We start from the raw sequence: 24,812 nt of genomic DNA on the forward strand, positions 1-24,812 counted from the left end.
ACACACCTATGAGATTAGTGACTTTACTGTGAAGAGTTTCAATTGACATCCATGAGATTAGTGGCTTTACTGTGAAGAGTTCCAATTGACATCAGTGAAATTAGTGACTTTACTGTGAAGAGTTCCAATTGACATCAGTGAGATTAGTGACTTTACTGTGAAGAGTTCCAATTGACATCAGTGACATTAGTGATTTTACCGTGAAGAGTTCCAATTGACATCAGTGACATTAGTGATTTTACTGTGAAGAGTTCCAACTGACATCAGTGACTTTACTGTGAAAAGTTCCAATTGACATCAGTGAATTTACCGTGAAGAGTTCCAATTGACATCAGTGAGATTAGTGACTTTACTGTGAAGAATTACAATTGACATCCGTGCGAGTAGTGACTATACTGTAAAGAGTTCCAATTGACATCAGTGAGATTAGTGACTTTACTGTGAAAAGTTCCAATTGACATCATTGAAATTAGTGACTTTACTGTGAAGAGTTCCAATTGACATCAGTGAGATTAGTGACTTTACTGTGAAGAGTTCCAATTGACATCAGTGACATTAGTGACTTTACTGTGAAGAGTTCCAATTGACATCAGTGACATTAGTGACTTTACTGTGAAGAGTTCCAATTGACATCAGTGACATTAGTGATTTTACTGTGAAGAGTTCCAATTGACATCAGTGACATTAGTGATGTTAATGTGAAGAGTTCCAACTGACATCAGTGACTTTACTGTGAAAAGTTCCAATTGACATCAGTGACTTTACTGTGAAGAGTTCCAATTGACATCAGTGACATTGGTGACTTTACTGTGAAGAGTTCCAATTGACATCAGTGAGATTAGTGACTTTAATGTGAAGAGTTCCAATTGACATCCATGAGATTAGTAACTTTACTGTAAAGAGTTCCAATTGACATCCATTAAATTATTGACTTTCCTGTGAATAATTCCAATTGACATCAGTGAGATTAGTGACTTTACTGTGAAGAGTTCCAATTGACTTCAGTGACTTTACTGTGAAGAGTTCCAAATGACATCAGTGAGATTAGTGACTTTACTATGAAGAGTTCCAATTGACATCAGTGACATTAGTGACTTTACTGTGAATAATTACAATTGACATCCGTGCGAGTAGTGACTTTACTGTGAAGAGTTCCAATTGACATCAGTCAGATTAGTGACTTTACTGTGGAACGTTCCAATTGACATCCGTGAGATTAGTGACTTTACCGTGAAGAGTTCCAATTGACATCCATGAGATTAGTGGCTTTACTGTGAAGAGTTCCAATTGACATCAGTGACATTAGTGACTTTACTGTGAAGAGTTCCAATTGACATCAGTGACATTAGTGACTTTACTGTGAAGAGTTCCAATTGACTTCAGTAAGATTAGTTATTTTACTGTGAAAAGTTCCGATTGACATCAGTGACTTTACTGTGAAGAGTTCCCATTGACATCAGTGAGATTAGTGACTTTACTGTGAAGAGTTCCAATTGACATCAGTGACTTTACTGTGAAGAGTTCCAATTGACATCAGTGAGATTAGTGACTTTACTGTGAAGAGTTCCAATTGACATCAGTGAGATTAGTGACTTTACTGTGAAAAGTTCCAATTGACATCCATTAAATTAGTGACTTTACTGTGAAGAGTTCCACTTGACATCCATTAGATTAGTGACTTTACTGTGAAGAGTTCCAATTGACATCAGTGAAATTAGTGACTTTACTGTGAAGAGTTCCAATTGACATCAGTGAGATTAGTGACTTTACTGTGAAGAGTTCCAATTGACATCAGTGACATTAGTGACTTTACTGTGAAGAGTTCCAATTGACATCAGTGACATTAGTGACTTTACTGTGAAGAGTTCCAATTGACATCAGTGACATTAGGGATTTTACTCTGAAGAGTTCCAATTGACATCAGTGTCATTAGTGATTTTACTGTGAAGAGTTCCAACTGACATCAGTGACTTTACTGTGAAAAGTTCCAATTGACATCAGTGACTTTACTGTGAAGAGTTCCAATTGACATCAGTGAGATTAGTGACTTTACTGTGAAGAATTACAATTGACATCCGTGCGAGTAGTGACTATACTGTGAAGAGTTCAAATTGACATCAGTGAGATTAGTGACTCTACTGTGAAATGTTCCAATTGACATCCATGAGATTAGTGACTTTACTGTGAAGAGTTCCAATTGACATCCATGAGATTAGTGACTTTACTGTGAAGAGTTCCAATTGACTTCAGTAAGATTAGTTATTTTACTGTGAAAAGTTCCAATTGACATCTGTGACTTTACTGTGAAGAGTTCCAATTGACATCAGTAACTTTACTGTGAATAGTTCCAATTGACATCAGTGAGATTAGTGACTTTACTGTGAAGAGTTCCAATTGACATCCTTGAGATTAGTGACTTTACTGTAAAGAGTTCCAATTGACATCCATGAGATTAATGACTTTACTGTGAAGAGTTCCAATTGACATCCATGACATTAGTGACTTTACTATAAAGAGTTCCAATTGACATCCATGAGATTAATGACTTTACTGTGAAGAGTTCCAATTGACATTCATTAGATTAGTGACTTTACTGTGAAGAGTTCCAATTGACATCCATTAAATTATTGACTTTCCTGTGAAGAATTCCAATTGACATCAGTGAGATTAGTGACTTTAATGTGAAGAGTTCCAATTGACTTCAGCAAGATTAGTCATTTTACTGTGAAAAGTTCCAATTCACATCAGTGACTTTACTGTGAAGAGTTCCAATTGACATCAGTGAGATTAGTGACTTTACTGTGAAGAGTTCCAATTGACATCAGTGACATTAGTGACTTTACTGTGAAGAGTTCCAATTGACATCCGTGACATTAGTGACTTTACTGTGAAGAGTTCCAACTGACATCAGTGAAATTAGTGACTTTACTGTGAAAAGTTCCAATTGACATCAGTGACATTAGTGATTTTACTGTGAAGAGTTCCAATTGACATCAGTGAGATTAGTGACTTGACTGTGAAGAGTTCCAATTGACATCCATGAGATTAGTGACTTTACTGTGAAGAGTTCCAATTGACATCCATGAGATTAGTGACTTTACTGTGAAGAGTTCCAATTGACTTCAGTAAGATTAGTTATTTTACTGTGAAAAGTTCCAATTGACATCTGTGACTTTACTGTGAAGAGTTCCAATTGACATCAGTAACTTTACTGTGAATAGTTCCAATTGACATCAGTGAGATTAGTGACTTTACTGTGAAGAGTTCCAATTGACATCCTTGAGATTAGTGACTTTACTGTAAAGAGTTCCAATTGACATCCATGAGATTAATGACTTTACTGTGAAGAGTTCCAATTGACATCCATGACATTAGTGACTTTACTATAAAGAGTTCCAATTGACATCCATGAGATTAATGACTTTACTGTGAAGAGTTCCAATTGACATTCATTAGATTAGTGACTTTACTGTGAAGAGTTCCAATTGACATCCATTAAATTATTGACTTTCCTGTGAAGAATTCCAATTGACATCAGTGAGATTAGTGACTTTAATGTGAAGAGTTCCAATGGTGGCGGTATAGCTCGGTTGGTAGAGCGGCCGTGCCAGCAACTTGAGGGTTGCAGGTTCGATCCCCGCTTCCGCCATCCTAGTCACTGCCGTTGTGTCCTTGGGCAAGACACTTTACCCACCTGCTCCCAGTGCCACCCACACTGGTTTGAATGTAACTTAGATATTGGGTTTCACTATGTAAAGCGCTTTGAGTCACTTGAGAAAAAGCGCTATATAAATGTAATTCACTTCACTTCACAATTGACTTCAGCAAGATTAGTCATTTTACTGTGAAAAGTTCCAATTCACATCAGTGACTTTACTGTGAAGAGTTCCAATTGACATCAGTGAGATTAGTGACTTTACTGTGAAGAGTTCCAATTGACATCAGTGACATTAGTGACTTTACTGTGAAGAGTTCCAATTGACATCAGTGACATTAGTGACTTTACTGTGAAGAGTTCCAACTGACATCAGTGAAATTAGTGACTTTACTGTGAAAAGTTCCAATTGACATCAGTGACATTAGTGATTTTACTGTGAAGAGTTCCAATTGACATCAGTGAGATTAGTGACTTGACTGTGAAGAGTTCCAATTGACATCCATGAGATTAGTGACTTTACTGTGAAGAGTTCCAATTGACATCCATGAGATTAGTGACTTTACTGTGAAGAGTTCCAATTGACTTCAGTAAGATTAGTTATTTTACTGTGAAAAGTTCCAATTGACATCGGTGACTTTACAGTGAAGAGTTCCAATTGACATCACTGAGGATGTGTCCAGACTAAGCTTTAGTAGATGTATGTACACAGCGAATACCCTGAGCGATCAGTGACAGACAGGAAAGACTGGATGACAACCATGAAGATTGTGGTGACTACTGGAGAGTCAGTGACAGCCCGGAGAGACGGCAACCGGGGCAGAAAGGGTCGGCACCCCAATTTGCATCCTCTGTGAGGAGGAACCCAACCAAGCTACGATGAACCTAAAGGAAAAATACCCCCAGGGGAGCCCGAGAGGGGGGGAGGATGAGCACCCCAGTCGGAAGGACTTAACGTTAACAGACCTAGGCAACGGACAAACGACTATGAGCGCGCAGTGTACATGCGGTAAAGTCTGCAAGAACATCCATGGCTTAAAGATCCACCAAGCGAGGAAGAAGTGCCTGATGGGAGCAGAAGCAACACAACGCACAGGTGTTACACCTGGTGAGACGCAGGAGGTGCCAGGCCCGGAGTCACCCCATAGTGCCCAGAACCTCCATGTGTTGCAAACTGCTCCCTCGAGCATCAAGTCTGAACGGAGGCGGATCAAGTGGCCTGCAGCTAGCATGACCTCACTCTGGAAGCAACTCGATGACGATGTCGACCAAATTCTGGAGGCAACGGCGAAGGGAGAAGCCGACGGGAAGCTGCAAGCTATGACAACAATCATTGTCAGCATTGCAGCTGAACGGTTCGGCGAGGAGAAGAGAAGCTCCGGAACCACGTACTCAAAGAACCACAGAGCTATAAGGATCCATAACATTAGGCAGGAGATGAAAGCGCTGAAGTTCCAGTACAAGGCGGCAGGACATGAGGAACGCACTGGCCTGGCCCAGCTGATGTGCATCCTTCGTAAAAAGATCAGAATTCTCCGTCGGGCAGAGTGGCATCGGAGGCGGCGACGCGAGAGGGCACGTAAACGTGCTGCTTTCATCGCTAACCCCTTCAAGTTCACGAAGGATTTGCTGGGACAGAAGCGCAGTGGCAAACTGGCCTCCTCGCAGGAAGACATAGATCAACATCTGAAGCAGACGTACAGTGACCCCGCAAGAGAGCAGGAGTTGGGAGAGTGTAACAACCTCATAGACCCCCCTGAACCAGAATTGCAGTTCGATATGTCGGAGCTGCAGCTAAAGGAAGTCAGGGAGGTTGTCGGCAGAGCGAGGGCAAGCTCTGCACCGGGACCGAGCGGCACTTCATACAAAGTGTATAAGAACTGTCCCAAACTCCTGCAGCGACTGTGGAAAATCCTGCGAGTCTTCTGGAGAAGGGGGAGGATCCCTGAGCAATGGCGAGTGGCGGAAGGGGTATGGATCCCAAAGGAGGAAAACTCCACTCAGCTGGACCAGTTCCGCATCATCTCCCTGCTGTGCGTTGAGGCAAAGGTTTTCTTCAGCGCTGTTTCCAAACGACTGTGTACCTACCTGGCAAAGAACACCTACATCGATACATCTGTCCAGAAAGGCGGCATTTCAGGAATGTCAGGATGTATGGAGCATACCGGTGTGGTGACGCAGCTCATTCGGGAGGCTCGAGAGAACAAGGGCAACCTATCAGTACTGTGGCTTGACCTGGCAAACGCATTCGGCTCCATTCCGCACAAGCTCGTTCAACTCACTCTGATGAAACATCATGTACCCAGCAGGTGTAGAGACCTCATTGCTGATTACTACAGCAATTTCAGGATGAGGGTCTCTTCCGGACCAACAACATCCAGTTGGCACAAAGTGGAGATTGGTATTATCACAGGGTGTACTATCTCTGTGACACTGTTCTCACTAGCCATGAACATGCTCACCAAGTCTGCTGAGCCAGAGTGCAGAGGGCCCCGCACAAATTCCGGACAAAGGCAACCACCCATCAGGGCATTCATGGATGACCTCACAGTCATGACAGAATCAGTTCCAGGCTGCCGTTGGATTCTGAAGGGACTTGAAAAGTTGGTGGAGTGGGCCCGGATGCGTTTCAAACCCGCCAAATCCAGATCAATGGTGCTGAAGAAGGGGAAGGTGGAGGACAAGTTCCGGTTTAACATCACAGGCACGGCCATTCCAACAATCTCAGAGAAGCCAGTCAAGAGCTTGGGCAAGGTTTTTGACTGCTCTTTGAGAGACACAACCTCCATCCAGTCGACATGCGCTGAGTTGGATGGCTGGCTGAAATCCGTGGACAAGTCAGGCTTACCTGGGAAGTTTAAAGCCTGGATTTACCAGCATGGCATTCTTCCCAGGATCCTGTGGCCCCTCCTCATCTACTCGTTCCCCATCTCGACAGTTGAGATCCTAGAACGGAGGGTCAGCAACCACCTCCGGAGATGGCTGGGACTACCTAAGAGCCTGAGTAGCATTGCACTCTACGGGAACAGCAACAAACTGCAGTTGCCTTTCAAATCCTTGGAGGAGGAATTTAAGGTAACTAGAGCCAGAGAAGTGGTACAGTACAGGGACTCAAGTGATCCGAAGGTGGCCAAAGCAGGGATCCAAGTGAGGACTGGCAGGAAATGGAGGGCAGAGGAAGCAGTTCAAGAGGCAGATGCAAGGCTGCGACACAGGAGCCTGGTTGGAGCAGTCACACGGGGTCGAGCTGGGCTAGGATTCTTTCCAACTCCCCAACTGAACATTAGGGGGAAAGAAGGCCGGCGTCTTGTTCAGGATGAGGTGAGAGCGGCAGTGGAGGAGACAAGAACCTGTAAGGCTGTTGGAATGAAGCAACAGGGAGCTTGGACAAGATGGGACAATGCGGTTGAGAGGACAGTGACCTGGGCTGAGATTTGGAAAGCCGAGCCGCAACGCATCAAATTTCTCATCCAGGCAGTGTATGATGTGCTCCCAAGCCCTTCAAACCTGCACACATGGGGCATAGCAGAGACACCAGCATGCCCACTGTGCTCGAAGCGAGGAACCCTGGAACATATCCTCAGTTGCTGTACAAGGGCACTTGGAGATGGAAGGTACAGGTGGAGGCATGACCAAGTCCTTAAGACCATCGCTGAAGCCATTAGCACAGGACTGGCATTGGCAAAACAGTTCCACCCCTCCAAGAAAACCATCGCCTTTGTCAGAGCTGGGGACACGCCAACTCCTGCTAGTAGAACATCAGCAGGCATCCTGACGTCTGCAAAAGACTGGCAGTTGTTGGTGGACCTTGAAAACCAGCTGAAGTTCCCCAGCCACATCGCAGTCACCACCCTGCGACCAGACATTGTCCTTGTGTCTGAGTCCACCAAACAAGCTGTGCTGCTGGAGCTGACAGTCCCGTGGGAAGATCGCCTGGAAGAAGCCTTCGAGAGGTAGCTCTCCAAGTATGCGGGACTGGTCAGCGACTGTCAACAGGCTGGTTGGAGAGCAAGGTGTTTCCCTGTGGAGGTTGGATGCAGAGGATTTTCAGCCCGTTCCTTGGTCAGAGCCTTCAGCAGTTTGGGTATCGATGGAGAGAGAAAGAGGAGAGCCATCCGCAGTACCACCGAAGCGGCGGAAAGGGCCTCGAGATGGTTGTGGCTCAAAAGAGGAGATCCTTGGAGTCATGGTAGCTAGCGAGCCGTCTGGACACAAGCCGGGGGATTTGATCACCCCCGGTTGGGTCGCTTGGAGGAGGGCGTATGACCAGTTGAGAGACCCGAAACGCCCGGTGAATCCAAGAGGTCACTGAGGATGTGTCCAGACTAAGCATCAGTAGATGTATGTACACAGATTAGTGACTTTACTGTGAAGAGTTCCAATTGACATCAGTGACTTTACTGTGCAGAGTTCCAATTGACATCAGTGAGATTCGTGACTTTACTGTGAAGAGTTCCAATTGACGTCAGTGACATTAGTGACTTTACTGTGAAGAGTTCCAACTGACATCAGTGAGATTAGTGACTTTACTGTGAAAAGTTCCAATTGACATCAGTGACATTAGTGATTTTACTGTGAAGAGTTCCAATTGACATCAGTGAGATTAGTGACTTTACTGTGAAGAGTTCCATTTGACATCAGTGACATTAGTGACTTTACTGTGAAGAGTTCCAATTGACATCAGTGACATTAGTGACTTTACTGTGAAGAGTTCCAATTGACATCAGTGAGATTAGTGACTTTACTGTGAAGAGTTCCAATTGACATCAGTGAGATTAGTGTCTTTACTGTGAAGAGTTCCAATTGACATCAGTGACATTGGTGACTTTACTGTGAAGAGTTCCAATTGACATTAGTGGGATTAGTGACTTTACTGTGAAGAGTTCCAATTGACATCAGTGAGATTAGTGACTTTACTGTGAAGAGTTTCAATTGACATTAGTGAGATTAGTGACTTTACTGTGAAGAGTTCCAATTGACATCAGTGACATTGGTGACTTTACTGTGAAGAGTTCCAATTGACATTAGTGAGATTAGTGACTTTACTGTGAAGAGTTCCAATTGACATCAGTGAGATTAGTGACTTTACTGTGAAGAGTTTCAATTGACATTAGTGAGATTAGTGACTTTACTGTGAAGAGTTCCAATTGACACCAGTGACATTAGTGACTGTACTGTGAAGAGTTCCAACTGACATCAGTGAGATTAGTGACTTTACTGTGAAGAGTTCCAACTGTTCCAAACTACGGCCCCAGGGCCACATCCGGCCCTTTGGCTGCTTTAATCCGGCTTGCCAAATATTAAAACAGAATTGAGCAAAGATCAGTTTTGCCACAACCAAACTGATAGTAGACTTCTTACACACTGGCAAAACAGGTGATCAACAACACTGCTCCCACTGAAAGAGGATGTAAGTGTTTACCTTTTAATACCATTTGTATGTTTCTTTAATGTTCTGATTTGATACCATTTGTATGTTTCTTTAATGTTCTGATGTGATATTGTTGAATATGATAAAACAGCCTATGTTTGAGAAGCCTACTCTTAGTTCCAACAGATATGATATGATTTAATGCATCATGTGCTCGCCCGGCCCGTCTGTCAAATTTCAAAAGCCAATGTGGCCCCTGAGCCAAAAAGTTTGTCCACCCCTGCTTTAAGAGTTGTAGTCCATGGTGGTCCACACAAGGAAATACAGTTGGCCCTCTCGGCAGGCATCCATCTTGGTCAATCCTTCGGAGACAGTCCTCGCCAGATAATGTACGTGTGTGTGTGTGTGTGTGTGTGTGTGTGTGTGTGTGTGTGTGTGTGTGTGTGTGTGTGTGTGTGTGTGTGTGTGTGTGTGTGTGTGTATACACATCTTTAGGACAGCCAGAGTCACGTTTTTTGGGGGGAACGCAAGCGAGAGTCGTAGCGGGAACGCCAGCCATAACATCCAACACCACCAGACTCCCGTCTGTGCGCGGAGAACAGCGAGGGAAAGGTGGAACAGACGTGTTGTTGTTGTTTTATCCAGCCTCCACAAAGAGTGATTAATCACTCCCTGCTCTGCAGGGAGGTGATAACATGACCTACTACTCCATGACTACTCCATGACATTCATGCCTTTCAACTGATACAGCCTGTCTTTTGCTGCAAGACAAAAGAAAACTAGAGAGTGTAACGCCGTGTAAAGGACAACAATGGAATAAAGCGCTTGACATAAAGTGATACGGCCAACCGTCATCTTGCCAAACAGCAAAACAAGTTTATATGCTTCCAGGGAAGTTCAAAAACATTAACAAAAGAAATTGGTGTGCTGGAGCCCAAAAAACAGTTTCATGGACAATTTACTGACAAGTGCAAAGAAAACAGGTTGTCCTAGAAGCCTGTTCAAGAAAATGAAAATGATGGCTAAATATTCCTCACACACTAAACCACCACTTTACTGTTTCGGTAAAAAGAACAAAACATTTATACCCTACAATATGGCTGAAAACAGTATCACGATATAAGTGTTTTATATCTGTTAATAGGGGGGGTCCAAAAATTAGATTTTAAAATAAATCTAAAAAATAATAAATCATATAATAAATAAATAATAAATATTTAGAAAAAAAACCTACTCAGTGGCCTCGTAGTTAGAGTGTCCGCCCTGAAATCGGTAGGTTGTGAGTTCAAACCCCAGCCGAGTCATATCAAAGACTATACAAAAATGGGACCCATTACCTCCCTGCTTGGCAGTCAGCATCAAGGGCTAGAATTGTGGGTTGAATCACCAAAAATTATTCCCAGGCGCGGCCATCCCTGCTGCCCACTGCTCCCCTCAACTCCCAGGGGGTGAACAAGGGGATGGGTCAAATGCAGAGGACAAATTTCACCAAACCTAGTGTGTCATAATCATTGGTACTTTACATTTTAATTTTAAAACGCGATTCTTATTTCTAACCATTCTTAACCAATTGAAAAAAATAGTTAAAAATAAATATATATGTATATATATTTTAAATAATTTTTTGACATACATAATATAAATATAAATATAAATATATACTGTATATACGTATATATATCCATCCATCCATCTTCTTCCGCTTATCCAAGGTCGGGTCGCGGGGGCAACAGCCTAAGCAGGGAAGCCCAGACTTTCCTCTCCCCAGCCACTTCGTCCAGCTCTTCTCGGGGGATAACGAGGCGTTCCCAGGCCAGCCGGGAGACATAGTCTACCCAACTTGTCCTGGGTCTTCCCCGTGGCCTCCTACCGGTCGGACGTGCCCTAAACACCTCCATAGGGAGGCGTTCGGGTGGCATCCTGACCAGATGCCCGAACCACCTCATCTGGCTCCTCTTGATGTGGAGGAGCAGCGGCTTTACTTTGAGATCCTTCCAGATGGCAGAGCTTCTCACCCTATCTCTAAGAGAGAGCCCCGCCACCCGGCGGAGGAAACTCATTTTGGCCGCTTGTACCCGTGATCTTGACCTTTCAGTCATAACCCAAAGCTCATGACCATAGGTGAGGATGGGAACGTACATCGACCGGTAAATTGAGAGCTTTAACTTCCGGCTCAGCGCCTTCTTCACCACAACGGATCGATACAGCGTCCGCATTACTGAAGACGCCGCACCGATCCGCCTGTCGATATCACGATCTACTCTTCCCTCACTCGTGAACAAGACTCTCGAGGTACTTGAACTCCTCCACTTGGGGCAGGGTCTCCTCCCCAACCCGGAGATGGCACTCCACCCTTTTCCTGGCGAGAACCATGGACTCAGACTTGGAGGTGCTGATTCTCATCCCAGTCGCTTCACACTCGGCTGCAAATAGATCCAGTGAGAGCTGAAGATCCTGGCCAGATGAAGCCATCAGGACCACATCGACCGCAAAAAGCAAAGACCTAATCCTGCAGCCACCAAACCAGATCCCCTCAACGCCTTGACTGCGCCTAGAAATTCTGTCCATGAAAGTTATGAACAGAATCGGTGACAAAGGGCAGCCTTGGCAGAGTCCTACCCTCACTGGACACGTGTCCAACTTACTGCCGGCAATGCGGACCAAGCTCTGACACTGTTTGTACCGGGAGCGGACCTCCATAATCAGACAGTCCGATACCCCATACTCTCTAAACACTCCCCACAGGATTTCCCGAAGGACACGGTCGAATACCTTCTCCAAGTCCACAAAGCACATGTAGACTGCTTGGGCAAACTCTTATGCACCCTCAAGGACCCTGCCGAGAGTATAGAGCTGATCCACAGTTCCACGACCAGGACGAAAACCACACTGTTCCTCCTGAATCCGAGGTTCGACTATCCGGCGTAGCCTCCTCTCCAGTACACCTGAATAAACCTTACCAGGAAGGCTGAGGAGTGTGATCCCACGATAGTTGGAACACACCCTCCGGTTCCCCTTCTTAAAGAGAGGAACCACCACCCCGGTCTGCTAATCCAGAGGCACCTCCCCCGATGTCCACGCGATGCTGCAGAGTCTTGTCAACCAAGACAGCCCCACAGCATCCAGAGCCTTACGGAACTCCGGGCGGATCTCATCAACCCCCGGGGCCTTGCCACCGAGGAGATTTTTAACTACCTCAGCAACCTCATCCCCAGAAATAGGAGAGCCCACCACAGATTCCCCAGGCACTGCTGAATCATAGGAAGACATGTTGGTGGGATTGAGGAGGTCTTCGAAGTATTCCCTCCACCGATCCACAACATCCACAGTCGAGGTCAGCAGAACACCATCCTCACCATACACGGTGTTGACAGTGCACTGATTCCCCTTCCTGAGGCGGCGGATGGTGGTTCAGAATCGCTTCGAAGCCGTTCGGAAGTCGTTTTCCATGGCTTCCCCGAACTCCTCCCATGTCCGAGTTTTTGCCTCCGCGACCGCTGAAGCCGCACACCGTTTGGCCTGTCGGTACCCGTCCGCTGCCTTCGGAGCCCTATGAGCCAAAAGAACTCGATAGGACTCTTTCTTCAGCTTGACGGCATCCCTCAGCGCTGATGTCCACCAACAGGTTCTAGGATTACTGCCACGACAGGCACCAACTACCTTGCGGCCACAGCTCCAATCAGCCGCCTCGACAATAGACTCAATGTCCAGCACCTCCCTCGTGACATGTTCAAAGTTCTTCCTGAGGTGGGAATTCAAACTCTCTCTGACAGGAGACTCTGCTAGACGTTCCCAGCAGACCCTCACACTGCATTTGGGTCTGCCAGGTCTGTCCGGCATCCTCCCCCACCATCGCAGCCAACTCACCACCAGGTGGTGATCGGTAGAAAGCTCCACCCCTCTCTTCACCCGAGTGTCCAAAACATGAGGCCGCAAATCCAATGACACAACTACAAAGTCGATCATGGAACTGGGGCATAGGGTGTCCTGGTGCCAAGTGCACATATGGACAGGACACCCTTATGTTTGAACATGGTGTTTGTTATGGACAATCTGTGACGAGCACAAAAGTCCAATAACAAAACACCACTCGGGCTCAGATCCGGGCGGCCATTCTTCCCAATCACGGCTCTCCAGGTTTCACTGTTGTTGCCAACATGAGCGTTGAAGTCCCCCCAGAAGGACAAGGGAATCACTCAGTCAGGACCCGTCCCCCCACCCGAAGGCGGAGGGAACTACCCTCTCAGCCACCGGGTTGAACTCCAATGTGCAGGCTTTGAGCCGGGGGCAACAAGAATTGCTACCCCAGCCTGTCGCCTCTCACTGCGTGCAACGCCAGTGTGGAAGAGAGTCCATCCCCTCTCGAGAGAACTGGTTCCAGAGCCCTTGCTGTGCGTCAAAGTGAGTCTGACTATATCCAGCCGGAACTTCTCCACCTCGCACACTAGCTCAGGCTCCTTCCCCCCCAGCGAGGCGACATTCCACGTCCCAAGAGCTAGCTTATGTAGCCGAGGATCGGACCGCCAAGTGCCCTGCCGTCGGCTGACGCCCAGCTCACAACGCACCTGACCTCTATGGCCCCTCCCATGAGTGGTGAGCCCATTGGAGGGGGGACCCACGTTGCCTCTTTGGGCTATGCCCGGCCTGGGACCATGGGGACAGGCCCGGCCACCAGGCGCTCGCCATCGCACCTCAACTCCGGGCCTGGCTCCAGAATCGGAGTCTCGATTGTTGCATTTTCATAGAGGTCTTCGAGCTGCTCCTTGTCTGATCCCTCACCTAGGACCTGCTTGTCTTGGAAGCCCCCGGACAACATAGCTCCTAAGATCATTGGGACACGCAAACTCCTCTACCACGATAAGGTGGCAGCTCAGAGAGGAGTATATATATATATATATATATATATATATATATATATATATATATATATATATATATATATATATATATATATATATATATATATATATATATATATATATATATATATATATATATATATATATATATATATATATATATATATATATTTAGGAAAATAAAAAATCAATAAAAAAAAAATATACAGTATTTATATTTTTTTGTGTGTATATTTTAATTTTTATTTATTTTTTAATCTGTCCAGTCCAGTCACTCAGGCAAATCAGATTTTTGATGTAGATGATCTATATCTGCTGTACAGATTTACTTTAGAAAAGAGAAGAGTTGGATACTTCTCTTGTTGCCTTATTTGTATTTGACTTTTTTAAATGTTTGGGTAGAATTTTATTAAACATAACTATTTTATTTTAAGTAACACAACAATTTATCAGAGTTGTTTGTCCATTTTAGGAAGGAATGTAGTTAATCACAAAAACTGGCATACAATACTAATTTAAAAAAAAGTCTTGATTTTGAATCGAGAATCGATTCCGAATCGAATCCTTACACCCAGGAATTGAATCAAATCAAGTGGTGCCCAAATATTCACATTTTTATTTAAAAAGAAACCTTCCTCTGATTATAATCCCCTCATCAAGGCAGCAAGGAAATGTCAACACAACCATGGAAAACACTAACAAATGTAAACAAAATTCTAAAATCACGTTGAACACTTAAGTCAAATCTCTTAAAATAACAGTGGAAAAATAAGGTTTACGTAAAAATGTTTAAATAAAGTGTAAGAAAGTAGTGTAAAGTGTGAAAATAGAGACACCTGAGAAGAACTATTTTCTGTAGGTTTAGTGCCAGGAAGTTACAGCTGTGCTCTAAAAGGTGAGCAGACATATATTAACGTTGTTGCCCTAGGGTAAACTGGGTATAACACATGGCACACTGACAAAGCTTAACCTATTGTTACTATAACAATCTACAAGGTTAATGTAGGTTGCTTCTCTTTCTTCCCCTCCATTTTTCTGCATTCTTTCGTATCTCAAGTTATCATTACGTATATGTATTGTTGCATTTGAACAATTGTATTGTTGATAATAAAGGAAAAGTATTGGTATTGTTTATTATCAATAGCACTATTTCTATTGGTATTCATATTGCTCCATTTTTAGTGTAATAATGCTCATTGTCATTTCTGTATTATTTTTTATTTTCGCTAACTGCTTATTTGCTATTACTTTTACCATCATATTTGTACATGTCGTATTTGCTGATGTTGCTCTGTTGTTGTTGTTGTTGTGTTTGCTGTTGTTGTTTTTGTCTCTCTGTCTAATCCCCCTCTTGTCCCCACAATTCCCCCCTCTGTCTTCCCTTTTTTCTCTTTCTATCCCCTCCTGCTCCGGCCCGGCTGCACCAAATGATAATATAAATACATTTAATAAAGTCAAAATACAAATAAGGCAACAAGAGAAGTATCCTACACTTCTCTTTTGTAAAGTAAATCTGAACAGTCGATATGGGCATCTACATCTACTATATGATTTGCCTGAGAAGCTGGGCAGGACAAAAAAAAAAAAAAAGGTGAGCAGCGCCTAGCACAGGGGTCGGCAACCTTTACCACTCAAAGAGCCATTTTGGCAAGTTTCACAAATTAAAGAAAATAATGGGAGCCACAAAAAAAAAAATTAAATTTAAAATGAAAAACACCGCATACAAAGCTTAAATTGCTTTGTGCTATGTTAACCAGGGGTCTCAGACACACGCACTTTAATATGGAAATTTGATGTTAGTGCGGCCCGCGAGTTTTGAATGAATGGCGCTTGATAGCGTCATACTTGCCAACCCTCTCATTATTTCTGGGAGACTCCGAATATCAGGGCGTGATGGCACTGCTTTTGGCGCCCTCTACAGCCTGCCCAAACAGTGTACCTGCTCGACCACATGTAGAATGCGGCTTCAGCTTGCTCACGTAAGTGACAGCAAGGCGTACTAAGTCAGCAGCCACACAGCTTACACTGACGGTAGCCGTATAAAACCACTTTAACACTGTTACGTTACAAATATGCGCCACACTTTGAACCCACACCAAAGAAGAATGACAAACACATTTCTGGAGAACATCTGCACTGTAACACAACATAAACACAACACAACAAATACCCAGAATCCCATGCAGCACTAACTCTTCCCCTCAGCCGACGCATGGAGGGGGGGGGGGGGGGGGTGTTGATGTGTGGGGGGGTTTGGTGGTAGCGGGGGTGTATGATCTAGACCGGAAGAGTTAGGGCTGCATGGGATTCTGGGTATTGGTTGTGTTGTGTTTATGTTATGTTACGGTGGGATGTTCTCCAGAAATGTGTTTTTCATTCTTTTTTGGTGTGGGTTCACAGTGTGGCGCATATTTGTAACGTAACAGTTTTATACGGCTACCGTCAGTGTAAGCTGTGTGGCTGATGAGTAAGTATGCTTTGCTGTCTCCTATGTGTGCAAGTAAAAGCTGCATACAACATGTGGCCGGGCTGGCACGCTGTTTGTAAATGCTATAGAGGACAATTACTGCAGTGCAATTAGGGCACGCCCTTAATTTAGTAATTAGAGTGAAAATAGGATTATATTTGCCCTGGGAGTTATCTAGGAGAGGCACTCTCTGTCAATCCTTTCCGTGTCCGGGCCAGGTAAGTCTCCTGGGAAAATCGGGGGGGTCGGCAAGTATGCAGCTGAGCCGCATCAGAGTGATCAAAGAGCCGCATGCGGCTCCGGAGCCGCGGGTTGCCGACCCCTGGCCTAGCATAATCACGGTTCATTTAAAGAAAAAAAGAAAAACTGTCATATGGTCGAGGTGACTTTTCCTGTTTTATCCACAGTTTCTTCATTTTTACTTTCTCTTCTCTCCATGCAAAGAATCAACCGACAAGATGGCTTCCTGCGTTGTTCGATAAGCTAGTGCCTTTTTTCCCACGCAACCAACCTTGCTTTGCAACTTCCTGTTTCTCCGACAAATGGAAAAAAATATATATACACCCAATGTTTTATCTCACACAAATTGATGATGTGTCTATCACGATATATATATATATATATATATATATATATATATATATATATATATATATATATATATATATATATATATATATACATACATACATACATACATACATACATACATACATACATATATATATATATATATATATATATACATACATACATACATACATACATACATACATACATATATATATATATATATATATATATATATATATATATATATATATATATATATATATATATATATATATATATATATATATCGTTTTATCGCCCAGCCCTAGGAAGTCCCTGTCAAGGTTCCAGTGGTGGAAAAAGGCCATCATTAATTGTCATAATGGCCTAGATGTCCCCAGCAGGTGGAGACAAGTGGGGTCATCAGTCAGTGTGAAGGCCCAGCACACATCTCAATATTCAATGGCTGTGCAGCGAGTTCCTGCATGAATCCATCACTGGCATGCAAACAAGCACACGACACGTGCCAAACATAATATCTCAGGGGTAGTCCACAGCAGCCAGTGGTTGTGTAAAGTGAATCTAAGAACATGTCTCAGTTGCTTCTTGTTCCGTTAGAGGTCACACTTGAACGTACGTCGCCAGAGGCCGTGAGCTTACCTGGTTTGGCGTCCTTGCAGCGGGCCTGTCCTGGTGATTGGCGAGGATGAGGAAAGGCAGCGTGCAGAGCTGCGGGTGCTGCAGGGCCGAGTGCAGCTCTGCACGCGCCGCCTCAAGGTCCTCGTCTGATGAAGCGCTGTCCAACACAAAGACCACGCCCTGTGACCCCTGGTAGTAGCGACACCAATACTTCTTGATGTTGTCAGCACCTGTGGAAGGACGTGACGCCGTTAGAAGGTGTCATTGTCGCTACTGATGTCACTGCTGGCGGCCATTATGTGTTTGAAATGACACAGTTGAAACTGACACGCAAAAAGTTGATTTAAATTAATCTGCGTTTTTGTTGACTTACATTATTTGTAATGTATCCCTTTTTAAGGTACTGTTCATGGTATGTTCAACAAATGGATCAAAAACCAGAAGGGGGGTCCCGATACACTTCACTTCTGATATAATACTGATACTGGAACCTTGAGTATTGACCCGATACGATATCAGCAGGAATCATACATACTTTTATTTTGTAGTGTGGAATGTTAGAAAAGGTTTGATAAATTGAAATGAGTCAAACAAGGATCAATGGTAGGTATGAGAAACACTAACCTAGTTATTATTACCATCTGCAATGGACGTATGCCTTCTTTAAGTTGAAGTGGAGTGGTGACCTGTTTTGCCAACACCTAGTGGTTTCAATAATTAATGATGTTAAGCCCATGACGGAGTTTGTTATTGGATAAATATACAACTATAATTGTTTGATACTTGTTTATATTGACAAATGTGCTGTTTTACACTGCAATGTTGTTAAATGTAGGACATGTATGTCTAGCTTGTGTGCTATTGTATGCTTAGCTGTTTTGTAGCTGCTAGCCCCTAGTAGCCTATAGCCCAGCATGTTTACCTTTTGAAAATGACTAAAACAGAAGTAAAGACCAACCTTGTGTGTTTATTGGAGGACATTTAGATGTTAACTGTCCATCTTTGCACAAATAAACACACTGCAGGACTGCTTGTATCACACATTATATCACACAAGTAAACACGCTGCAAAACTGCTTGTATCGCACATGATATCACACACAAGTAAACACGCTGCAGGACTGCTTGTATCGCAGATGATATCACACACAAGTCAACACGCTGCAGGACTGCCTGTATCGCACATGATATCACACACAAGTCAACACGCTGCAGGACTGCTTGTATCGCACAAGATATCACACACAAGTCAACACGCTGTAGGACTGCTTGTATCACACATGATATCACACACAAGTCAACACGCTGCAGGTCTGCTTGTATCAGACATGTTATCACACACAAGTCAACACGCTGCAGGACTGCTTGTATCGCAGATGATATCACACACAAGTCAACACGCTGCAGGACTGCTTGCATCGCACATGATATCACACACAAGTAAACACCCTGCAGGGCTACTTGTATCGCACATGATATCACACACAAGTCAACACGCTGCAGGACTGCTTGCATCGCACATGATATCACACACAAGCAAACACCCTGCAAGGCTTCTTGTATCACACATGATATCACACACAAGTAAACACCCTGCAGGGCTACTTGTATCACACATGATATCACACACAAGTAAACACGCTGCAGGCCTGCTTATATCGCACATGATATCACACAAAAGCAAACACCCTGCAGGGCTTCTTGTATCAAACATGATATCACACAAGTCAACACGCTGCAGGACTGCTTGTATCGCACATGATATCACACACATGTAAACACGCTGCAGGACTGCTTGTATTGCACATTTTACATGCAAGCCAATATAAACTGATACTTTTTTTTTTTGGAGACTGATATCAATATCAGATTGGGACACCCATGGAGACCAACAAGTTGTGTCAGAGCCATGCCAGTACTTATACAGTACATGTGCCTTTGATAGAGTAACTCAGCAAAATGGGATATTACTTGAGTAAAACTTTCACACAGCTGTATGACACATATCGCACTCATTGTTTTCAACAAAACAGGGTGATCGAAGTTCACAACAAGGTCCTGGCATTGTGGATTTCCCTTTTCAAGCAGGTGCCTCGGAAACTACCGAATGAATAGTCATTATGTGAAGGAATGAACGACTCATGTCATAGAAAAACATGTCTTTGAAGACATCCTCCTTTCCCTTTCCTTCACGCCCTCCTCACTCCACACTTCCTTGCCCTTCTTTCCTTCCCCCTTCTGAAAAAAGCTGCTGGACAAAGTGCCACTTGAGAGTGACCCTCTCATCTGTTGCCATGACCCTCACGTCCCATTGGCTCCTTCTGCCACCTGTTGGTCTGACAGCAGGAATTCTATGACGTCATGAGTCACGGGGATTCGGAATTTCATGGAATTTAAAAGCTAAGTCATTTGTAAATTATAGCAGCAACTACAATAGTTCTTACTATCACCCTCAGATTCCAGCCACAGTAGAGGTGAGGGATGGATACCCAAACCTGAGCAAAAAAACTAAAGGGAAACGACTCAGGCATCAGCAACAAGTGCTTTGCAACTAAGTGGATTAATAAATAAGTAAGTTATGATTTATTTTCCACGCATATAGGCTGATTGGCAACAGTGTGTGAAATTGTCAATATTGCAATGAGGTGGCCACTTGTCTAGGATGTTCCCTGCTTTCTGGTCGAGTGCAGCTGGGGTAGGCTCCAGACCCCCCCCCCCCCGCCACCCCAAGAGAGGACAACCGGTAGAAAATGCTAAGATGGCCGCCACGTACATGGACTTCTACAACTATCTACAAACACAACAACACTTTATGCACCAATGACATTTACGACACACAAGGTGCATTCACAAAACCCTGGAATTATGAGCATAATTATGACAATTTGAATATATTTCTTGTTTTTGTATGTATTACTCAGTTATCATTGAGTTTATATATTTGAAGTATTTCAATATCCATCCATCCATCCATCCATTTCTACCGCTTGCAATTTCTTTTATAAATTAAAAGGCAAATATGCATATTTTCCAACAGCTACATTCACACAGTAAGTAAGGTATGATGTCATATCTAATTTGCTTTGTTAAATCCCATCTTTTTATGTATAAAAATATAGCATGTGTATTGTGAACGGACTGGCAGAAGTAAACATGGCTACGCTTCTAGTAGGTCTCAGTCCTGGCGCATTTAAGGCAACATGTCCATAAGCAATGACTTGTTGTTGTTCATGTTTTGCATGTTACCATAGGATTTTTGTGCAACCGCAGTCAACATTTTCTAAATGGAGTTAATGCTTGTTAAGGCAATCATTTTGTCTCTCGCAGTTTTTGGGACATTTGATTCCACGTCTGTGCCGGGTGGTGTGGGCAAGCAGTCCAGTATGGCTGAAAACTCTATCACGATATAAGTGTTTTATAGTCCATAATTATGGACTTTTTAATGAAAAATAAGGACCAGGAGAAAAATATATTCAATGTAAACTAACAATGCAGGAAGGAAATGTCAACACAAGCATGGAAAACAAACAAACAATGTCAAGAAAATTCTGAAATCACATTGAACACTTAACAATAATCTCTTAAACAGAAGGTGCAAAATAAGGAATATGTAAGAAATGCTTAATCAAGTGTAACTAATCAAATCAAATCTAATCAACTTTATTTATAAAGCACATTTAAAATTTACCACAGGAGTACCCAAAGTGCTGTACAATGGGCAGGTTAAAAGATAATACGAGTACCGAGCAAACACAACACAACACAAAAAGAACACGATAAAAAATAAATAAATAAAATAAATAAAACATAAAAACAGGTTCACAGCAGGTGTATTATGGGCCGCCATTGCAGGATGGATATCACTCAGTGTTAAAAGCCATGGAATAAAAGTATGTTTTTAAGAGAGATTTAAAAACAGGAAGAGAGGAGGCTTGTCTAACACTCAGAGGTAGGTCGTTCCAGAGCTTGGGAGCAGCAGCGGCGAAAGATCTGTCACCTCTAAGCTTCAGTCTTGTGTCAGGGACTGTCAGTAGCAGCTGATCAGCTGATCTTAGGGATTGGGTAGGGCAGTAAGGCTGAAGGAGGTCGGAGAGAAATAATGGCGTGAGGTTGTTTAGACTTTTAAAAACAAATAAAAGGAGTTTAAAGTTGATTCTGTAACGCACAGGGAGCCAGTGAAGGGACGCTAATATAGGTGTGATGTGCTCACGTCTGCGGGTCTGTGTTAGCAGACGAGCAGCACAGTTCTGCACGAGCTGCAGGCGGGCGAGGGAGGCCTGGCTAATGCCTACATACAGGGCATTGCAGTAGTCTAAACGATTCAAGATAAAGGCGTGGATTAATTTCTCGAGATCATGTCCTGATAGAAGCGGTTTCACTTTTGCTATTTGGCGTAATTGATAAAAGCTTTTTTGAACGACGCTGCTGATTTGTTTTTCGAATTTAAAATCTGAGTCGAACTTTACCCCCAGGTTTGTGACACAGTCGCTGAGATACGGGGTCAGAGTGCCAAGGTCAACGTTGGGGGAGGGAGAGCGACTTGGACCGAACATCATAACTTCTGTTTTGTCTTCATTTAGGCTCAGGAAGTTAGCTGAAAGCCAGGCTTTGATGTCGTGCAGGCAGTCAATAAGACGTTGAACCGTGTTATTTTGTGCCATGGGAAAATAAATCTGGCAATCATCGGCATAAAAATGAAATACAATACCGTACTTCCTAAAGATAGAACCAAGGGGGAGAAGGTAAAGCGCAAATAAGATTGGGGCAAGGATTGAGCCCTGGGGGACCCCATGTGGTAAAGGAGCTGTGGAAGACATAAAACTTTCTATTTTTACACAAAAACTCCTGTCGGTTAGGTACGACCGGAAACAGTTGAGGGCGGCGCCCTTAATGCCCACACAGTTCTCAAGACGAGTGATTAAGGTGGCGTGGTCGACGGTGTCGAACGCAGCAGACAGATCTAAAAGCACCAGGACAACATATTTTCCAGAATCAGTTGACAGGAGGATATCGTTAGAAACTTTTAGAAGCGCTGACTCTGTGCTGTGGAGGGCTTTAAAACCGGACTGGAACAGCTCAGTGATACCATTATCCTCTAAGAAGGGCAACAACTGACTGTAGACAACCTTCTCTAATATTTTGGAAATGTATGGAAGATTAGAGATAGGTCTAAGGTTAGAGAGGAGAGAGGGGTCGAGGCTTGGTTTTTTAAGTAGAGGTCGTACCACTGCATGTTTAAACTCTACTGAAACTATTCCAGAAGAGAGGCTACTATTGATAATGTTAAGGACACTTGATCCAATAGTAGCAAGTACCTCCTTAAACAGGCGAGGTGGGAGGGAGTCTGCAGGAGAACCAGAGGGCTCCATATGACTAACTGTGTCATTTAAAACAGAAAAGGACACCGGCTCAAACTGATGGAAAACAGAAGAGAAATGCAGAGGAACAGAAGGGTCATATGAAGGCTGAGATAAACTGGCTCTAGTTGACACAATTTTGTCAGTGAAAAAATGGAGACAATTTTCACAGAATTCAAAAGAAGCATCAAAACCAACAGATTTGGGAGCATCAATGACAGTGTTAATAGTTTTGAACAGAACTCTGGGGTTGTGACAGTTAGAAGATGTAATCTGAGATAGATATACTGTATATTCATCTCTGCTTTTACAGTCATCTGAAAGGAAAACATGCTTTCTTTAAAAATGGCAAAAGAAACATGCAGCCTGTCTTTTTTCCATTTTCTCTCTGCTATCCTACACTTGCGCCTGGCAGCACGAGTGACGTCATTCAACCAGGGCTGAGGCGTGGCTTTAGAGCGGCGGCACTTGAAAGGAGCGATCGTGTCCAGTGTTTGTAAACAAATAGAGTTGAACCCAGAAACCAACTCTTCAGTATTCAGACATATAGAGGCTGCAGAATCATCATCACAAAGAGTCGAAAAAATTGAGGAGAACAGAGCAGGAGACGAAGAATTAAACATGCGAGAGCGTTGAGGCGGAGCGCACAATTTAACCTGACACTGAGTGGGAATATCAAACAGGATCGGCATATGATCAGGGAACACAGCGTCGCAAATGTCCAAATTAAAAACACACAAACCATACGAGAGCACTAAATCGAGTGTATGCTCACGTTCATGTGTGGAACCACATACAGACTGTACAAAGTTAAATGAGTCATTCAGGAAGATCCTGGAAAGCGACTCGTCTGGACAGCAGGTGTGAATATTAAAATCACCCACAATAAGGACACGATCATATTTGGGCAGGATTTCAGCCACGAATTCAGAAAAGTCAGTTATAAAGTCTTTGTGGTACTTGGGTGGTCGATAGACGACGGCACACAGGACGACATCAGAAAGACCCAGTTCAAACATGCACAGTTCGAAGCTTGAAAAGGAGGATTGCAGGCGGATCTGACGGCATTTAAAGTCATTTTTAAAAACGACTGCTAATCCTCCTCCTTTTCGACCGGACGACCGCGGAGAATTAAAGTAGGAACACTCCGGAGGCAGAAGTTCATTAAGAGGGGCGGACTCACCGGCTCTCAGCCCTGTTTCCGTCACACAGAGGAAGTCAAGTCCGTGGGAAGTGAAGAAATCCTTCAGGATAAAAGTTTTGTTTGTCATAGATCTTGCGTTCACAAGACCGAACCTGGCGGGGGCTAGCACGTCCGAGGCCGCAGCTAATCCGGGTTGGGCCCGACACACAGCCCGCAGGTGGCGGGAAACCACCCCCGCGCCTCCGGGGGTGGGGACAGCAGGAGCGACGGCGGCAAGCCTCTTCCTCCAAACCAACGATAGGAACAAGCCAGGAACCGATGGGATCCAGCGAGCGTGGGTGCAGGAGGAGACCGTATACCGCACCATTCCTCCTTCGGGAAGCCACGGGAAGCCGGGCCAGGGGTGCCCTAACTTTCACCAGCTGGCCGCCACGTTTACCGCGGCGCCGCAGACGCTTCCGCCGGGGGAGAGGAGCCAGGAGGCGGGAAAGGAAGGCAGGAATCCGGCCAGGTGAAAAAGCTGACTGGGACGTCGAAAAACCAATGTCGAAGTTGATCATATCAGTGGGAGAGGGGCAAAGATCCAACAGTGTTTGGCGGTCATACACAAGCAGTGAGCTGACAGAGACGAAAATAGACGCAAACAACACAAAAACGAACAGAGCTGACAACGAGAGACGGCGGGCCAAAGCACATACTGGCGCCATCTTGCTAAATAGTGCCAAGTGTGAAAATGTAAACAGAGAGAAACCTGAGAAGTATTTTCTG

General features: G+C 44.0%; 1 protein-coding gene across 2 annotated transcripts in view; it reads right to left on the reverse strand.

The window, feature by feature from the left end:
* LOC133652372 (ADP-ribosylation factor-like protein 15) overlaps positions 1 to 24,812 on the reverse strand; it is a 285,034-nt gene that overhangs the window by 37,707 nt on the left and 222,515 nt on the right. For both annotated transcript variants that reach the window (XM_062051057.1, XM_062051058.1), the window contains one exon: positions 17,565 to 17,773. In XM_062051057.1, coding sequence (XP_061907041.1) covers positions 17,565 to 17,773 — 209 coding nt within the window. The remainder of the gene's footprint in view (positions 1 to 17,564; positions 17,774 to 24,812) is intronic.

Source organism: Entelurus aequoreus, linkage group LG06, assembly GCF_033978785.1.
Source record: "Entelurus aequoreus isolate RoL-2023_Sb linkage group LG06, RoL_Eaeq_v1.1, whole genome shotgun sequence".
Taxonomy (NCBI): Eukaryota; Metazoa; Chordata; class Actinopteri; order Syngnathiformes; family Syngnathidae; genus Entelurus; species Entelurus aequoreus.